General features: G+C 36.2%; 1 protein-coding gene and 2 pseudogenes across 1 annotated transcript; 2 read left to right on the plus strand and 1 right to left on the minus strand.

Moving 5' to 3' along the window:
- Positions 1–1,171: 1,171 nt before the first annotated feature.
- On the minus strand, positions 1,172–5,059 carry LOC130724020 (protein FAR1-RELATED SEQUENCE 11-like; annotated as a pseudogene).
- A 1,982-nt stretch (positions 5,060–7,041) lies between these two features.
- LOC130723863 (uncharacterized) lies at positions 7,042–14,829 on the plus strand (annotated as a pseudogene).
- Positions 14,830–16,375: 1,546 nt separating this feature from the next.
- On the plus strand, positions 16,376–19,370 carry LOC130724643 (glycosyltransferase BC10-like). Its single transcript, XM_057575922.1, has 2 exons — positions 16,376–17,385; positions 18,534–19,370. The coding sequence occupies exons 1-2, from the start codon at positions 16,738–16,740 to the stop codon at positions 19,173–19,175; spliced, it is 1,290 nt and encodes a 429-aa protein (XP_057431905.1). The 5' UTR covers positions 16,376–16,737; the 3' UTR covers positions 19,176–19,370.
- The last annotated feature ends 476 nt before the right edge of the window (positions 19,371–19,846 follow it).

Consider the following 19,846-nt stretch of genomic DNA (forward strand, 5'->3'; position numbering starts at 1 on the left):
TATCTCTAAGGAGGGTTTGGATTTCTTGAGCATGTGTTTGGAGAGAAATGCTGATAAGAGGTGTAGCGCTGAGGAGTTACTAAGCCATCCATTTGTTTTCAAAGAATAAACAATATGCTTCCTCACCAACATGTGTGTTGGAGATTCATAATTTTGAGGATACTTATGAATCAGAAGGACATGAAGCACTAGTTTAGGGTCATCAGGGAATTGGATTACTGTTAGATCGGATGAAATGTAGAACAAGTGTATTAAATATAGACAAAGGACTCAATTGTACAGCGTTGTGTAGAAGACAAATATATAGGTTGTCAGAGTTTTAATGGTTGTAGACTTGTAGAATTGATTAGTGTTGCTAGTCACAAATTTGTAATTGAAGGATACCTTATCTTACGTGACATGAACGATCAAGTCCTGCATGTTGTTTTTGGTTTTTTTGTTTTGTTTTACTTTTTATCATCATTTATCCATTAATCAATGTAGATAGGCTTGGGATTGATGAATAAGGAAAAATCAAATTTTGCATACATGTTCAACCGGTGGTTTAAGGCTTTTTAATAATAAGAATATATTATGTAATTAGAAATACGAACTTTCAAAAAAAAAAAAAAAAATACGAGAAAACACTCTCCCACTTCACGTGATTAGTTTATTTTTTGAAAAATCAACAAACTTATTAATAAGTGAGAGTGAGAAAAATGCATTGACCTTTTAAAAATAAATCAATCACATGATGACTGTGTTTAAAAAAGAGTGGGATGATTGTGTTTAAAAGAGTGCGTTGATAACACTCTACAAATATTATATACTTTCTTCCATGAAAACATGTATTGTGTATAAAATGATATAAATCATGAAAATACGATGCAGGGAGATAATATTTCTCAAGAAAGAGGAATCCATATTGAACTGTCAATAAGAAGGAACAATTATAGTAAATTGTAGGATAAAATGTCAGGAGCTAATTGACATTTTACACAATCAAAAAAATCCTAGATGTTGCTTCATTCTTTTAGAGACGCACTTGTGCGCACACTCAACATGTGACTAATTTGGCTCGGGATACAGTAGTGATGTCCCTGGGAGAAAACTGCAATGGAGAACTATGCACATCAATATTGACCAATCTTTGGCATATTTTGGGTTCTACTTCTTAATCTTACATCTAATCTTGAAAATAATATAAGGATAGATTGCAATTAATATAAGGATGCATATGAACAAATTTCCTATACATTTGTACAGAACGGAATCCCTAATACAATGAACTTGGCGTTACCACCCTACAGAAATTTCACTGCAGAATAATTTCAAGCCAATAGACAGCTCCCCCCCCCCCTTTCAAATAGTTTCAACCTAGAATGAAAAAATCCAAATTCTATGCTTTCTCATAAACATTTAGTTTACCTCCTATTTATGGAACCGCAGACCACCAATGCTACTATATTTTGTATCCTGGAGTCAGATTTCTATTAATGGAAGACATATCTCTGACCCCTTGTAATGAAATTGGTTGCTCTCTTATGCGAGAAAGAAGGATGGAAACTTGTTCTGTTGCAATATCTAATCGTTCCTTAGACTTAGCAGATTCATTAATCAGAGATGAAACCATATTTTGTAATAACTTAACTCTTTCAGCATGATCACTTGATGCATTTTGAAGAAGCTTAGAAGAGGCACGCTCATACGACGCCAACGAATGGGAAGATATCTATCTGGGATCTGAAAGCAATTTCCTGTTGAAAGAACTCTAAGAGAATGCCTACATAGAATTCCAGAGAATTCAAACTGGTGGCAGCTGCAACTTATGATTCCTTCCTGAGGGGACCAATAAACTTTCCGACCTCCTTCAGTTTTTATGTGGTGTCTCACAAGAAAACCATCTTCAATTGAAAATGATGCATAATGTGCTGCCAACACAAGTTGTTCTTGAAGCTTTGAAAAGGCAAAAGGAGTGAGGACTGTGACAGCATGTGATTCCATTGGGGCTCCTGTTTTGAGGCAAACATTTTGAAGATTCTGCTGCATGGTTTGCTGTTCTCCAGTTTGATCTTTAAAATCCACAGCAACAGCTACCTGATAGTGCAAACCCAAGTTAACAAACATAAATTTCTGTCTCAGATAAACAGCACAAAGTTTATTATGCGAATGCTCATTTAAACCAATGTAACAATATCCAAACCAGGAAACACAAAAAGATATATATAATACCTGTTCAACAAAATGAGCCAGCCGTGTTTGTGCACTCAGAAATCGTTGAATGAAAGCATTGATTGACTTTGACTGACCTGTTGTAGTCATTCCCGCAAGAAAATGGCTTCTCAAAAAATGGCAATGCCCAAAGTGAACGAGAGCTATATAAATTAACCATGTGCCGATTTGAATGCAGCCCAAAACAAACCATTTCCCTCCAGCCTAGTTCAAAATCCTCCACTGACTCAAGATTATAAAGTCTATAAAATTCAGCCTTCCACTCATTGTAACGTTCCCCTAGAACAGCATTGAACCAAGATGGGAACTTTGCTACTATCATCCATATACAGAAAGCATGTTTTGTTGTTGGCATATCTTCAGCTAGTGCTTCTTTGAGACATATATTTTGGTCAGTCAATATAGTCTGTGGAGCCTTTCCATTCATAAACCCTAAGAAAGCCTTCCAAGAAGGTGATCAAAAAAGAAAAAATAAAAAACAAAACAACACCTGTGTAAATTAAAGAACTGAATAACTTCTAAAAAATTAACAATCCTCATCAACAATTAAAATACCTAGTCCATTTTAGAAGAATGGGGCAAAAGAAAAAGGAAACTAGCATAAGGTGCTTACATACATTGACCAAAGTGTAGAATACTCTACAAGAAAATCTTTGCACCAGCAGTAATTTAAATTAGATTCCATTTATCAGCAATAAATTTTTCCGTCCTTCCATTTAGTTTATATTCATTAAGCCACCCCAGTATTTCAAGAAACAATACACGAGGACATGTCACAATTTGAATAAAGAACGAAACTACACTAATATTGATAACTTTTTTATTTAACTACCTTCACTGCCCAGGAAAATGACCTGACAGTTTCATCCCGCAGAAGCACACAGCCAAAAAAGCAAGGCATTCCATAATTTATTTATTCCAACCCATATCCCTAGCGGCATGTCAAATGCAGTGAGGCGATGTGTTGTATCAAGCACCACGGCATCACCAATATATCATACAATTGGATTGATGAGGCATAGGACCAAGCAATGTTTTCCAAACGGTTGTTTGCATCAAGTGTGTACTCAAATTTAAAATTAGGATCTTTCTCCTTAATGTTTCTGCACATTCTCAATAAATCTAAGCTTTCTTCTTCTGGATCTAATTTCCTAAACGACTGGAGTAAATTCCTTATATCCTTTTCAGTAAAAGGTAAAAACCCAGGTTCCACACACTTCTCAAGCTCCATAAGCCTCATCATTTGATGAACAGAAATCCCTGTTTTGGCAAACATAAGGATTCGGTTCTTGTCGGTGTCTGAGATAGTTCTGTATGCAGGAAGGAACCGAACTTGGTTAGGTTCCAGAAGTTCATGATTATGATGGTTAGCAAATCCAGTGACGCGCCATTCTGGAGCTCCAAATTCTGTTGTTTTGCTTATCCGCATGTAAGCTTGACAGCCACATCGAGAAGACTTTCTATTTCTTTGAGGTTTACTTTGAGTTGATGTTTTGACTGGAGTATTACCAGCGCGGTGACAAACAAAGTAGCGTCTGGTAAGTCCTTTACCAACACCATCTTTTCCCTCAGTACGGTGACGTCTAATTGAGAAGCCGCACCTCTTGGAAAATTCACTATAGTATTCGTAAGCAGCATCATGAGTAGCAAACCTTTGACCAATATATGGAATAGCAGCATTAGCTGTTTCCAAGGAGAGCCTGGTTTCATCAGGTGACTCCTCGGTGCTGCTTGTATCACCCAAAGATAGTGAGTGTTGGTCAGAGGGATCATCATAAACTACCAACATAGATCCAACCTCTTCAGACATTATATATGTTTGCAGTGGCCAGCTTAAGATATCCTCCTATACCTAATATTTTAGTGGGAAAACAAAGTGAAAAAAATAAAATACCAGGGAAGAAATAAAGAACATACGAAATGATAAAACATCAACACAATGTAATCTACAAAAAGAAAAATCATCAGCACAATATTAAATCAAAGCAGAGATTTTTTCCCCTTCCCTAGAGTCTGGTAAACAGAAACATCTTAGTTGAGAGTTGTATGATAACAGATAACAGAAAGAGCATGGAATAATAAATTGATCAATACAAAATTTTGTTATGATGATTGTGAACAGTGACTAAACAAATTACAGAATAGAAACGAGAAAAAATGGGGGCAAATCTAAGACAATCAATAGAGAAAGTGAAGGAAGAAAATATATATTATTACCGTAGAGAAGGAGGAGGACGACACTATGAAATGGAAATGGAAACGGAAATGGAGGGAAACCCTATTATCTATCGAACACCTCCGCGCAGAATGCAGATACGCCTAACTACTGCATTGCAATTGGGTATTTCGACTAGGATAAACAAATTGAACAGGAGAATTCTCTGAAGAACAAATTGATTCCCAGAGATAAACAAATTGACAAACTAACACAACAACAACAACGTATCTCATCAGACAATCACGCATCTACAAGAACTCAAGAAGGAACAAAACAAAATACCTGCATACGAAGGGAAGGCAAGGCGAGGCGAGGTTTGAAGGAGTAGGAATAGGATATAGAATTACAAGCCAAGGTGGAGAATTAGGGATTTAGAATTAGGGATTCCAGATTTAGGGAAAATCATATTCATGGTTGCTTGGGAAAATCAAGCTTGAGAAGAGAAAGGAGAACTGGACTGGTGGTGGCGTGGTGGTGGACGGTGGTGGTGCCGCCGTGCCGTGATGAGGGTGCGAGGGTGAGGGCGTCTGGGCGTGGTGACTGGTAGTGGTGAGCGTGAATTAGAGAGGGTGAGAGCGTGAGTATCAGAGTATGTGAGTGTGTGAGAGAGGAGTAAGTGGGGGTCTGGGTGCAAATATAAAATCTCAGGGGGTTCAGAAAAAAATATTACAGGGGGTAAGTAGAATTTTTTTGTTCAGGGGGTTCATATGGGTCCGCCTCTGTTTATGATGATTGTGAACCGTGAATAACAAATTACAGAATAGAAACGAGATAAAATGGGTGCAAATCTAAGACAATCAATAGAGAAAGTGAAGGAAGAAAATACATCTTATTACCGTAGGGAAGGAGGGGACGACACTATGAAATGGAAATGAAAATGGAAACGAAAATGGAGGGAAACCCTATTATCTATCGAACATCTCCGTGCAGAATGCAGATACCCCTGACGCCTAACTACTACATTGCCATTGGGTATTTTACTCTGGACTCTGTGGAACGCACCGTTTTGACACACCAAAATAATAATAATATTTTTTTCCTCTTTACGATCTCATCACTTCAAAGCACAAACCGACAATCTTTCTTAGTCACCGAACGGAGCGCACTATCATCACACCAAATGGTAGGAGGTTGATCAATGCATTTTTTTTTCTCATAAGGCTACAATAATATTTTGAGTGCGGTGGTTCACTTATAAAAGAGTAATGATATATACACACCTCATTTTTCAAACACTTCATTTCCACATCTTTTTTTCTATCTCTATCATCTTATCATCTATCACATCTCATACTTTCTCTCTCTTACTTTTTCTATTTTTCCTATCTCTCTCCTCATTCCACCTCTCTCCACCTCAAAGAGAGGTATGGATAAAACATTATTGCTTATAAAATGGTGAAAGGGGCTGTGATGGTGAAAGGATGGAGGGGGGAAATAGAGAGGAACATAATTTTAAAAACTAAAACAGAACGCATGAACACCTATATTTATTAACTAGAATTGTCCCGTGGAAAAGATACTAGGTAAATAATATTTAAAAATACTTTATAATATCATAAGTACTATTTTAGGGTGAACCTAATATGCACTAATTTTAGGTGGTGTAATTTTACACCACCTACTTTGACTGGGTATAGCAGGTCAAAACATTATTTTTTAAAAAAAAAATATCATTAAAAATTTGTTATGTATTAAATTTTTTAAAAAAAGATGTGCTAACCTATTATAGAAGGTTAAAAAAAGTGGTCTAAATTAGACCACTTTAAAAGTGGTCCACATTAGGGGTCACCCTATTTCTAATTAAACAATCTATTTTCAGCGTCTAAAAATTATGATTTTTTTTTAAGGACCCTATGAATGATGTATGTATCAACCATATTCATTCTAGTCCTTTTTTTCCTTTCAGTTTAAAACCAAATAAACTTTCGTTCTCAAAGTATTGTCACTGATGAGAAAAAAAAAAATTGTTATTGTTATTTTCAAATTGTAACCCAAAAGAAAAAGTCTTGTCACTGTCAATGGATATTGGGAAGGAAGATTATTTTAATTATTGATATTCCAATGTTAATTATGTCACAAATTATTTTACAATTCAGATAAATGCTGGGAAGGAAAACAAAAAACCAAAAAAAATATCGGGAAGGAAACATTGTTTTAATTATTGATGTTGAATGTCAATTATTATCTACTTGGTAAATTATTCAACAATTGAACATTGAGAAAAAGTTTGATGCACTGACGGTGTAAACCAATCAGATTTCAAGGATGCGAGAAAATCTCTCTTTTCATTTAATTTCTTTAATTGACATGTCACATCTTTAAAATCTGATTGGTTGACGGTGTGCATCAAAATTAAACTTATTCTAACTTATTCAGTTAAGAAATCAATCACTAATTATCTCTTTATAGTATTAGTTGAAATTTAATACTATATTTGGTCCACCAAAAATAATACGCACGCTTCTTATCCCTTTTGAAAAATAAAAAATATAATCTGATAAGACTAGACTAGAGTATCTCTGTTGGGTTGGCTTGGCTTGGCTTGGCTTGACTTGATTGTATTTGTTTTGTTTGGAAGCGTTGAAGGAAGGAAGTCCCTGTCCCTCCTCCCATCCCACTCCTACCTTTCTTCTCTCTTTCTTTCTTCAACCAACTTACTTTCTCTTGATTCCTCTTTCACACAATAAATTTGTCTTTTTTTCTTCTTATGAACTTCACTTTCTGCTTTCGCTTCCTTCCAAAATGAAGGCTTTCAATTCTGTAACTGTAAGCTCCTTCTCCCTCTCTCTCTCTCTCTCTCTCTCTCTCTCTCTCTCTCTCTCTCTCTCTGTTCTCTTCTCTTTTCTTCTGTTTGGAGTGGGTAATGGGATTCATTTCATGCCACCACCAAAGCAAAGGAATCATTTTTTTACACCTTTTCATGAATTCAACTTGATATAATTTGAGTACACGCCAACTTGATACAACCATTGTTTCTGTCAGGGTTTTGTCTTGCCAGACTTGAAGAATAGGTTCTTCCTTTGGAGTTTCCTCATTGTGGTTTCTTTAATTTGTGGTGCTTATGTGGTTGGTAATGCATCCTTTGCAAAGGAATACAAACAAGTATGTATTTCTGTCCCAAAGTTTCAATTTAAATTGCAAGATGCAAAATTAACAAATTTATGGAAATTTTATTCTCATGTTTGTAATTCGATGGTTACTTCTGTTCTAGGAACAATATAATAGAAACATTAGTTTTGCACTAGATATGTCTCTTTGAAAATGTATACTGTGACAACTGTATATTTGCCAGAATATTTTCTACTTAATTCTGTAAATGTTGCTCACTTTCACACTTTACAACTATAACGGCGAACACTGCTTTTAAGTGGTTGGTATCTGTTCATTGAGGCACCAACATGAAGTTAGAAACTTGGGCAATCATACCTACATTTTATTCTTATTAGAAGAAAAGTTCAATTCTATGGGTCTCACCTAACCTTTCCCCTGGACCTGCCATGGATGGAGCTTTTTTGCACTAGGTTGTCAGATTTTTATCTTCTTTGAATTTGTGCATAGTTCTAAAGACATGATAGACATTAGAATGCGATAGCAGATATTGGCATATATGTTTGTTTGGGGTTCTAGCTCAAGGTTGGACTTACACTATGTTTGCATATTTGTATCTTTTGAGGAACAAATGGTTTTCAGTTTTATTTTTTGCTTTGAAGGTTTTACCTTAATTTTGAATTTTGATGATCAATATTTAATTAATCTCATGTTTCTCTGTAATTTTTTATGAATCATTTAGTTTGAAATTGGACATTTGATTGATTGAAAATACTTTTGGGCAATATATCCGCAGAGATTAGCACGATGGGGACTAATTTATTCACTGCCAGTTACAAAATCCAATGCATGCAAGGTTTGTTATGCCTGGGGAAAGAAATCCATTTTACAAACTTGTAACTGCTTGGAATTACCTCGAATAATTACCTTCCTGTTTCCATTTCCATAGAAACATTGCTGGCCTTCTGGAACTGAAGCATTGCCTAAAGGAATTGTTGCTAGAACATCTAGCTTCGAAATGCGGCCCTTATGGGACTCTGGTATAAATCATGTATGTGAATGTGTGCTAAATTCTTATATTGACTTATCGTATTGAAATTCACTTAATACTCTAATAGTATTAGTATTAAGCATCACTTAATAAAATGGTTAACCAATTCTTTAATTCTGTCCACCTTTGAAGTAATTTTTTTTAGTTAAAGTTGGTTAATTAAGGTTGAATCTTGAACCAGTAAACTGATGTAGATTTAGTATTTCAACTTTATATACTATAAGATTTGGTACATGAACATGTTTGAGTATTGTTAAATAACTTCATAAGTTGATTTTTTCATTTAAAATTTGATTTGGGTTACATTGAGTAAATGATAGCAAAAGCTGGTAGTTCATATGTTTTTGTGTCCACTTGTTGGCATTTGCTTATCTTCAAGAATTGCACTTTCAACCGTGAACATTGCACTTTTTTATTATATCATATTTAGTTATTTTTAAATAATGCATGTTCCTATTCTGGGAGGGTGGGAATGGCCTCAATGGTGAGCTCACTGAAAGAAATAATGACTTGTACAGCTGCAACGTGGATATTATATTTGTTTTGTAAATCAGATGCTGTAAATTGGAAGATTATGCAGTTGAAGGGTAACAATGACTTCGTACATAAATTAGAATATTTTGTTGTCTTACTTGTTAGTGTTTTGATTTTCTTATTACTTTTAATTCTTTTTTTGTCTATAAGAGCATATGTAGCGCCATGAAATCAAAACAACTGGCACTTTTGGGTACATGAATAATCAAACAACTTCTTCTGAAAAAACAAGCGGGTGTATATTACTAATCCCCTATAGGTGGTATGCTAATGCATTCTTACTTGTTTTTCCAGACGGAGTAAGTTAGCAACTTACACCTTCCGGTGGTGTATATTAACAAATTTCATTTTGTAACTTACTCAATTCTTCCTTTAAAACAAGTAGGACTATGCTAGCAAGCCCCCCCCCCCCCCCCCCCCCCCCATGTATGTATGTTAAAATCCTGCTTAAGTCATTGGTTGTCATTAATCTTCTTTCTGTTCTTACTTTACTTTTTCAATTGTTTTTATTTCAGAGAATTTCAAAGCACCCATTGAACTTGTTGGCTATTGCAGTGGGGATAAAGCAGAAAGAAATTGTCAATAAAATAGTTGAAAAGGTGAGTTTTGCTTCACTTATATAATTTGATTTTGGTCCAAAGCTCACTATATTTGCTGACTCATATCTGCAGTTCCCATCAAGTGATTTTGTGGTAATGCTTTTTCATTATGATGGTTTTGTGGATGGATGGAAGAACTTAGCTTGGAGTAAGCACGCCATACATGTGTCTGCTATCAATCAAACAAATGGTACAATTAGCTCATGTGATTTCCCCCCTAATTATTATAACTTATAATCTACTCTGAAGATTAAATTCATGTATGATTATTAAGAAAATGATGATATATGATGCCTTAGGTGGTTTGCAAAACGGTTTTTGCATCCAGACATAGTTGCTGACTACAATTATATATTTCTCTGGGACGAGGACCTTCTTATTGATAATTTTGACCCAAAAAGGTAAGCAACTTATCATATCACACACAAAAAAAAAATCTATTCTGTAGATGTACACTTACAAAACAAACAACTCGTACTCTTTTTTATCTGAATTTTCTACATATAATATTACAATAGTGCTGGTATATTTAATAAATTGAATTTCTTTGTTGACCTATTTGTTTATTTGATAGATTATTTTTACTTGACTATATTAGATATATATATGAAGTGGTCAATTTTTTTTCCTAACATTGATTATTTTATGCTTGATGTATTGACTTGTTGCTTATCTGGTGTAGGTATGTATCCATTGTTAAAGAAGAGGGACTAGAGATATCACAGCCTGCATTGGATCCTGTTAAATCAGAAGTACATCATCCACTGACTGTTCGTAAAGCAGGATCAAAAGTGCACAGGTTAACCTTATTTCCACCTCCTTGTTGCTTCAGATATGGTTCTATTGGTAGATCATAACCAACACAGTGCTCTGTCAATGATCATTTCTGTCACACTTGCGTCCTTGTGCTACATGCTGCAGTGGATTTTTATAAGTATTCCCCCCCCCCCAAAAAAAAAACAATTGCTAATATCTCTTCAGGTATTATGTTATCTCTGTACAGAAGGTATTATAAGTTTAAAGGTGGTGGAAGGTGTGATGACAATAGTACTGCCCCTCCTTGCACAGGGTAAACAGTTTCATCCTCTATCCTGTGTTATTTTCTCTTACCTCCATTTTCCAACTCATTCTGATCATCTGTGCTATTAAATAGAATTTGGAATTTAATATGGAAAGAGATTGTTTGCAGTTGGGTGGAAATGATGGCGCCAGTGTTTTCCAGAAAATCATGGCAATGTGTATGGCATTTGATCCAGGTTTGGATAAGAAAAACCTTGTAAACTTGTAACTTTTAACCATATTGTGCAAATTAGTACAGAAGAGAGAAAGAGAGAGAGAAAGGTAGAATAAGAGAGAACTCAGGGAAACAGAAGTTTTATTATGAATCAATCTGAATGTAACTAACTTACTACAGAACTATAAAACAGACTTATTCTGTTATGATAGCCCACTAACTGTACAAATGAAACCCAAATGCACCTTACATCACATTACATGTGCATCATATCCCCCCTCTTAAAATCTTCCTTGTCTTCAAGGAGATGCACAAGTATCAAAATTGGGAAATTGCTGTTTCAAGTTATACAAGATCTCCTATGTTGCTTCTTCCTTGAGCTCCACCTTCCATTGTACCAAAAATCCAGTCACTGCACGATGTCGCCGCTGAACCATACGCCTTTCTAGTGTCTTAAATGGAAATTTAGGACTATCCAAGCTGCCCCATTCCATAGGCAAAGCACACTGCTGAATGTCGTGATCTCGGCAAGGTTTGAGTAAGGAAACAAGAAAAGTAGGACGAATCTTAGGTTCAGGTGGCAACCTCAATGTATAAGAACTTCTCCCACACAATGGAGAATCTGATAGGGACCAAAATACCGAGGACAGGTGATAGGGACCAAAATACCGAGGACAGTTTTTCTGACTCTATGTTGTGCTGTTTGTTGTCTATAAGGCTGAAGCTTAAGGAACACCCAATCTCTTTCCTTAAACACCCTCTCAGATCTGTTTTTATCAGCCATTCGCTTCACACGTTGTTGAGCCTTCTCCAAATTGCCTTTGAACTTATTGAACATAACCTCCCCAGCTACAAAGGTCCTATCCACAGCCTCAACCAATGTACTATGAGGGCCATAAGGGAGATGCAAAGGTGGAGGTTGTTCATACAGAACCTCAAAACGGAGTAGCTTGTATGTCCGAATGGAATGTCGTATTGTACCACTATTCTGCCTATGGTAACCACTGGGGCCACTCCTTAGGGCGTTGGCAAGTCATAGCACGCAAGTAATGCTCCAAACAACGATTTAACACCACTTTTCCCATCTGATTGCAGGTGATAAGCTGTAGAAAGGCTGAGTCACCCCCAATTGTTGCAGAAATGATGACCAAAATTTGTTAGTGAAGAGTGGGTCCCTATCACTCACAATATTAGTGGGTGCCCCATGTAGCCTATAGATGTCCCTAATAAAGATTTCTGCCAAGTTAGATGCAGTAAAAGGATGGGCTAGAGGAATGAAATGAGCATATTTGCTCAACCTATTAATAATCACCCAAATGGTGTCTTTCTTATAAGACTCAGACAGCTTCTCAATAAAATCCACGGAGATGCTCTGCCAAACTCCAGCAGGTATAGGACCAGGCTGCAGAAGTACAGGTTCATACTTACACCTCAATCAAGTCCTACACCTTTGAATGAACTTAGCAACATCCTTTCTCAGCCCCTTCCAAAGAAACACAGACTTTATTCTATGCACAGAAGCTCTAAGCCTCTAACCCTAGAGTGTCCAGCCTGATGAGAAGAGTGCAACCACTGTGATATTAAATCCCTGACATGAAGATCATTAGAAACCACAAGGCTATATTTCCTAAACAAAAACCCATCAACTACCTTGTAATGAATGTGTAAATCTGGTCTGTCAGTTATTTGCTCCTTCAGTTGTTGTAATTGTGGGTCAGAGGCATATGCTGCCAGAATAAGATCCCACAATTTTGTAGAGATAGCAGAAACTAACAACTGCAGTAGCTCTCCATGAGAAGCTCTGGACAGAGAATCAGCTGCCACATTCTCTTGAGTCTTGACCCTTCTTGTGTTTAATCTCATAAGTTTGGTCACTCACCTATATTGAGCAGCAGTAGATAGCCTTTGTTCAAGCAAATTCTTAAGGCTTTGCTGATCAGTCAAGATCACAAATTGTTGAATTGACAAATATTGATGTCATTTTATTATCAATCAATATTGTAACTAACTCAGTACAGAACTATATAACAGACTTATTCTGTTAAGACAACCCAATAACTGTACAAATGAAACCCAACCATGCATCTTACATCACATTACATGTGCATCATGATTCCTGAGATTGTGATTTTGACGTTTGATATTTCTCTCAGCTTATCAAAAGGAAAGTAATTACACAATTACAGAGAAGATCGTATATTACTACTATGTTAATAGGGGAGGTGGGAATGTGGTGTGGGATGCAATTTTAGATTTATGATTGGCTAGCTGCTTCTTCTTCTGTTTCTTGTTATTTAAAAAATAAATTTTTAAATTGCTTCTCATTTATTTTAATGTGTTAAGAGTTACATTTTGAAATAATCTTTTGCAATAGATTAGAGAAAAGCTAAAATGTTCTTTTTCTAATTGTGGTAAAATGTAAAATAGTGGTTGGTTTATATAAAATTTCTAAAAAATAAATTATTGTTTTACTCAATTTTAAAATAACTTAAAGAAAAAAACAAATGGGCTTGTTCAATCTTTCAGTTGTGTTGTGCATGGTTTCTTCTTATATAGTCATGTTAATCTAATCATCTTTTTGTCTACAGAATGACTTAATCCATGCGTGGGGCCTCGATAGGCAGCTTGGTTATTGTGCACTGGTAAGTTGCTTGCACCACAACAGCACATTCATTTCATACTAGATCCTTCCATTGTGGTTCTCATTCATCTTTCAACAATATTTCAGGGCAATCGAATGAAAAATGTTGGTGTGGTGGATTCTGAGTATATAGTTCATCTGGGTCTGCCTACTCTTGGGAGCTCTAATGACAATGAGGCAAGTAATTTCACATTTGTACGTAGAACAATCACATTTTTACCTTGTTTAAATGGCACTTGCTGCATACTAAATGGAACATATTAGATTCAGGGAAACACTTGTTATGAAAACACAAATTCATTTGATTGGTTCACCTTTCCTAAAAATTAGCAACTTGACTTTGTATTTTTTTCAAACAACCAATTATACAAAGCCAGATAAGCCTTCTTGCGTACTGTTAAAAAAGTTCTCGTTATATGTAGCACTTCTGTTAAATTCACGCAGATTTTTCAATAAACTTCACCTTCTTAAGGAGATTTGTTAGCTGTTAATAATTTCTTTTAGTTCAAGACTTCCAGTTTCAGAACAACTTCAATGTTTGAATTAAATCTCATTTGTGTGCTCATGCTAAATTGACAATCTAAATTATTGCTAAGAAATTGTCCTCTGTGTTGCAGACGCTGTCAGATTCCCACAAAGATAATTCCAGAGTTAAAGTAAGTATGTTTGTGAGTGATAGGATAATGTAGATTTGATTTATACAGCTTTAGCTCATATAATATAACAAAGTAATTCAATTGACTGCATGCAGGTTAGGATGCAGTCATACATTGAAATGCAGGTTTTTGGGAAAAGATGGAAAGAAGCAGCAAACAAGGACAAATGTTGGAGTGATCCGTATGGACAAGTGGCAAACCAGACTAGCCATTATTGAGTGTATTTTGTGAGGTTTCCAGGTTCGTAGTCAACAAATTGACTCGAGCAACATAGTATAATATCAAGTTCTGGTGAACAGAACGTATGATTGGTCTCCAGTCTTCTTTTCTGCCTTTGATTTGATATCTCAACAGGAGTTTATAGGATCATTGTCGTTTGCCATTATTGGAGGATATTTTGTACCTTCATTTTGTGATTGAGTCATTTCTTCCCTTAGGTGCAGGTGTTGGTGTACACAGAGTGGTGCGGAGCTGTTCATATGACGACAGAAAAATGTTTAGATTTTTATATTATACCCTTTGAAGGTCACTGTAAATAAGTTAAGTTACATTACATATATACATGGCTCAACAGTCTCAAATGCTATTCTTCGGATGACTAAATATATGCTCGATACATCTTATATTATTGTTGGTATATCTTGCTACTTTCAAATTCTACTTTTTAATTCGATTGAGTTTGTCGTCTCTCATGAAGTGGCTGCATTGCAAGATTAAAATGTGCATAGGGTAGTGAAATAATGCGTTTTGGTATTCAACGACAGAGAATGTTAGTTGTAGTACCACATTCTCAGTCCTACTACTCTTTTTTTTCTTCCAGTGAACCAGCCGATATCCAGTTACCTTTTGGATGCCGATAATTTTGGATTTGGGATCCTCAATCCTCATACATATAACAATATTCATGGGAGCAATCATTTAAATATGTGCATTGTGCAGATGAGTTGTTAAATAGCATTATTGTACATCTTTCACCAGACCTATTGGTTACACACAGTCACTCAAGTTTTTTTTATTATGCATGAACGTCATGCTCATCTGAAAAAGCTTATTTAAACCTAGTGGTATTTGCTCCCAGTTGAGTCCAAGATCAGTTGGTTCTTCGACAACATGGATGTTGGTCATAAAAAAGTTCATTGGACCCATTGAGATTTGAGATACGTCAGGGTCGGCTTAAGGGTAAAGTCACTCAAGCAAGGACTTTAGACAAAAAAAAAATACTTCTTTACTAAGTAAAAGATGCCCTCAAATTTTTTATTGAATTTAATGTCTGTGCACTTTGTTCACACAGTCACCCAATTGAATTCCGCCACATTAACAAATATATTCTTGTTTTAATTAAAATTTAAGATTAAAGTTATTATTCAACCTACGTGGCATGTTGTGATTGGTTGTCAGTGTAAAACTGTTTTACACCGACAATTTATATTCATTAAACTCTTTTTTTTACCAAGTAAAAAAGCCCCCAAAATTAAAATTAATAAGATATTATCTTAAATCAATCATGTCTCAACAAAGATTAAATGAATTAAAGAAATATTTTTTTAGAAAAAAATCTCATTTTAAAGTTCGCTTTAGGCCTCATTTGGTGTTGGGCCGGCTCTCAGATAAGTTGAAGACTTCAAAGAAGCACGTTAGTTATCTAGCGAAGAAGTGGTGGAGGTTCCTAAAAAACTTGGATTTGCTTGTGAGTAAACTTCTTAAAGCTATCTATTATTCTCATGGTACTTTGGTGGCTCCTTTTCTTTCTATCTCTCTCTTCATTCCACCTCTAAGAGAGGTGTGAATGAAACATTATTCGCTTATTGGGATGTCTCTTATTAATATTTGGGAGGACTCATAGTTGCCCATCGATAGTGGGATGCAGGAAACTAGGGGTGCCAAGATCAAAGAAGGGGCCATGGACAAATAATATAACATGCCTGCTAAAATTTGTACAGCTCACATACATAAATATGTAGAAAAACAAAATTGAAAATCTTGATTACCAAAAAAAAAAACAGAAAAACGTTAGTGGATCAGTTCATTGCTAGAAAATAGGTAAGAACAAAATACTTGGTCAAAAGCTAATAATGCATCTCTTTTTAAACGTGGGTTCATAGCCGTAACTGGATTTACAAGAAAGTAGTTTGGACTTTGGATTTTTTCCAGTTTAGATCATGTAAACCAGTTTTTCTTGACACTCCTACGTGCGAGTGGTGGTGCTAGGATGGGATAAGCACTTTCCCTTTCCAACCGAAAAACAGTAAAAAACAAAAACAGAGAGAGAAGCGACAACAGCAATTGTGATTGTCCTCCACTTTGTCTTCCACACAGCTCCTTTTTCCATACATTGATCGATTTGATTTGAGATATCGATTCATCGTTTCCTCTCCATCCTCCCGATCGATCCATTTCTGTGTGTGTTCTGTGATCGGCCACAACAATTTATTATTCAATTCAATCCTAGTTGTGGTGGTGGTGGGCCCAAGTGACATTCATGGTTCAGTTTGAGTGAAATTATAAAAATACATTGGGGGTAATCGCGGTGGCTGGCGGGTGGTGGATGGCAAGGATGCGAGTTGGAGAGGGAAAGGAAAGGGAGAGGGAAAGGGAAAGGGAAAGAGAAAGGGAAGAAGGAGGAATTGTGAATGTGATTGGAGGAGAAAAAGAAAACCACGTTGGTTTGCTTAGATTGGCACGGATTGTAACATTTCTGGTTGTATTTGCAGCAGGTGTTGTGATTGGTCTAACCACCAGTTCTCACATTAACAACACCCATTTCATTTCACAATACACCTCTGATGTTGGTGTTGGTGTTGGTGTTGTCAACCATGTAAATGTCCTCAATTGCACACCCACCCCCACACCCCCACCAACACCCACACCTTCACCTTCACCCCCTCAACCATCTCCTCTCGACATGCAAACCTTTCTTCATCCCACCACCAACAACCTCAGCCATCCCATGTCCGATGAGGAGCTTTTCTGGAGAGCTTCCTTGGTCCCCAAGAAACCAGCCTACCCTTACATGAGAATACCCAAAGTGGCTTTCATGTTTCTCACCAGGGGTCCCTTGCCCATGTTGCCCCTCTGGGAGAGATTCTTCCACGGCCACACGCCTCTCTTCAACATCTACGTCCATGCACCCCCCACGTACTTTCTCAATGTTTCCACTTCTTCCCCCTTCTATGGACGCAACATCCCAAGTCAGGTACCTACCTATCTCAACCCCTGCTATTGGATGTTCAACAAACAGCTTAATTACTTTACTCACTGAGTGTGTTGTGTTCACCTCTCACTTACTATCACTCAATACATTTCAGTTCATACTTAACATTTGAAAGGTTATGGAAGCTCCTAACTATACTTACAAGTTTCGTGTTCATCGTTATATAGTATTTGAGAAATGCTTGCTAGTTTTGGTAGACTCCTCTGCTAAATCATGTTCAACAAACTCTTGGGTGTCATAATTGTTCCCTAGGGATAGTACTTAAAGTAACATGCTTAAATGCTTAATATTGTTCAACTCCATTATTGATAGCTAGTCTGAAAACCGCTAATAAACTCAGGAACTGAATTGATTAGATCTTACAAGCATACTGTTGATGTTATTGCTTAGCAGGGTCTTCCATGCTTCTGAAACATGCTATACTTGTGTAATTAGGTAAGTGAGAAACCGTGTTTATACTAAATAAATGGCAGTGTTGAGATAAGTAAAAGCTTCAAAAGGAAAGGGACATGGGTTGAAAATGATCATTTTTGGCAGGAGAGAAGAAGAAGAATGGTTAGGTGAAGTGATAGATTCTTAACCAAAAAATGAGGTTATGGCTTCAAATTCATGTTTCTGGCATGAGATGGTGAGATATTGAAATAGGTTCTATGATCTGTAAATTTTAACAATTTGTAGAGGGAAACTATAAAGATTCAGATTTTCTTAATCTTGTGGCAAATGACAATGATAATTCCCTTAAATTATAATCACGTTTTGCATTTAAAAAATGTAAGCAGAGTTGCTCGTCTGACCATGTCTCTATTTTATTTTGTAGTTGATATGATGTGTATGTTTTTTATAATGTGGATGGAGAATACGTCTTCATCTACCCTTTTTTGTATTTCTAGTAACTTAAATGGTAAACTAAGATAGTTGTTATTTGTCAAGGACTGGTACAAATAAAATTTAAAGATGCATATCCTTTCCCTCTATCTTAACAGAGTTTTTGTCATTTACAAAAATGAAGAATATTCCCTCTCTGGTTTTTATGAGTAATTGAGTGTTTCTTTCTTTTTCTCTTTTTTCCTTCTTAATGTAGCCGAATTCTTCTATATTCTTATGAGTAGTGTTTGACATGTCTTCTTCAGGATGTTTCATGGGGAACAGTTACGCTAGCAGATGCTGAGAGGCGGCTTTTAGCCAATGCTCTTCTTGACTTTTCGAATGAGCGGTTTGTTCTCCTTTCAGAGAGTTGCATCCCAGTCTACAACTTCCCTACTGTTTACAGATATCTCATTGATTCTGCACACAGCTTTGTAGAGTCATATGATGACCCTTCCCGGTACGGGCGTGGCCGCTACAGCCGAAGTATGCTTCCTCATATTCAGCTCAAGCACTGGAGGAAAGGGTCTCAGTGGTTTGAACTCAACCGTGCTCTGGCTGTTTATGTAGTCTCTGACACCCAATATTATACCCTCTTCCGTAAATATTGTAAGCCTGCTTGCTACCCGGATGAACACTACATTCCAACCTTCCTAAATATGTTTCATGGTTCACTTAATTCAAACAGGTCAGTGACATGGGTTGACTGGACAATGCTTGGTCCTCATCCAGCAACCTATGGAAGAGCCAATATAACTATTGGTTTTCTACAGGCTATAAGGAACAATGGATCCCTTTGTCGATACAATTCAGAGATGACATCTATTTGTTTCCTCTTTGCTCGCAAGTTTGATCAGAGTGCTCTGGAGCCCTTGCTTAACCTTTCTTTACAAGTGATGAAATTTTGATTAGTTTTTAGTGTACAAGAGATGGGATAACTTCATTTTTCGGTCCCTAGATTTTGGTAGACAATTTAACTAATTCAATACTAAATCCTTTTGCATTGGTATAGCTGTACATGCATTGTTAGAGAATTTTGTGTTCTCTGTTAGAGAACAACATTTGGTTGCAGAAACTGCATTTTATTCCTTCGAAGAAGAAATATACGGTTTAGATAAGTGAAAATTTGTTTAGGTTTCAGCTAGTTAACTACTTCTACCCTGAGGTGTCTCAAACTAGGGGTGACATGTGGCTTTCTTTCATACTCAAATTATGAAGTTAACTTTCTTTATGCCTGGAAATACGAGACAAAATATGCTCATTGACGTGAAATTTCCCCTTTAGTGTCTGAAAATACATGTGTTTGTAGGGGTGCAAATGCAATTCAAAAATGTTGTTAATCATTCTAAGGTTCAACCTTAGGTTTTTCTCTTATCTCGTTAAAGTTCACGGAAAAAACAAGTTCACATTCGAGTGTACACATGTGCACCATACTTTTTATCATACGGGCTAAAAAGAATGTTCAAACTATAAAGTGTGTGTTTGGATTTCAGTTTGCAAAACAGAGTTTGGGTGAATGTGGGTTTGCAAAACAGAGTTTGGGTCAAAGTGAGTTGATTGTAATGTGATTTATGTTTGG

Source organism: Lotus japonicus, chromosome 6 (assembly GCF_012489685.1).
Source record: "Lotus japonicus ecotype B-129 chromosome 6, LjGifu_v1.2".
In the NCBI taxonomy this organism is placed as follows: domain Eukaryota; kingdom Viridiplantae; phylum Streptophyta; class Magnoliopsida; order Fabales; family Fabaceae; genus Lotus; species Lotus japonicus.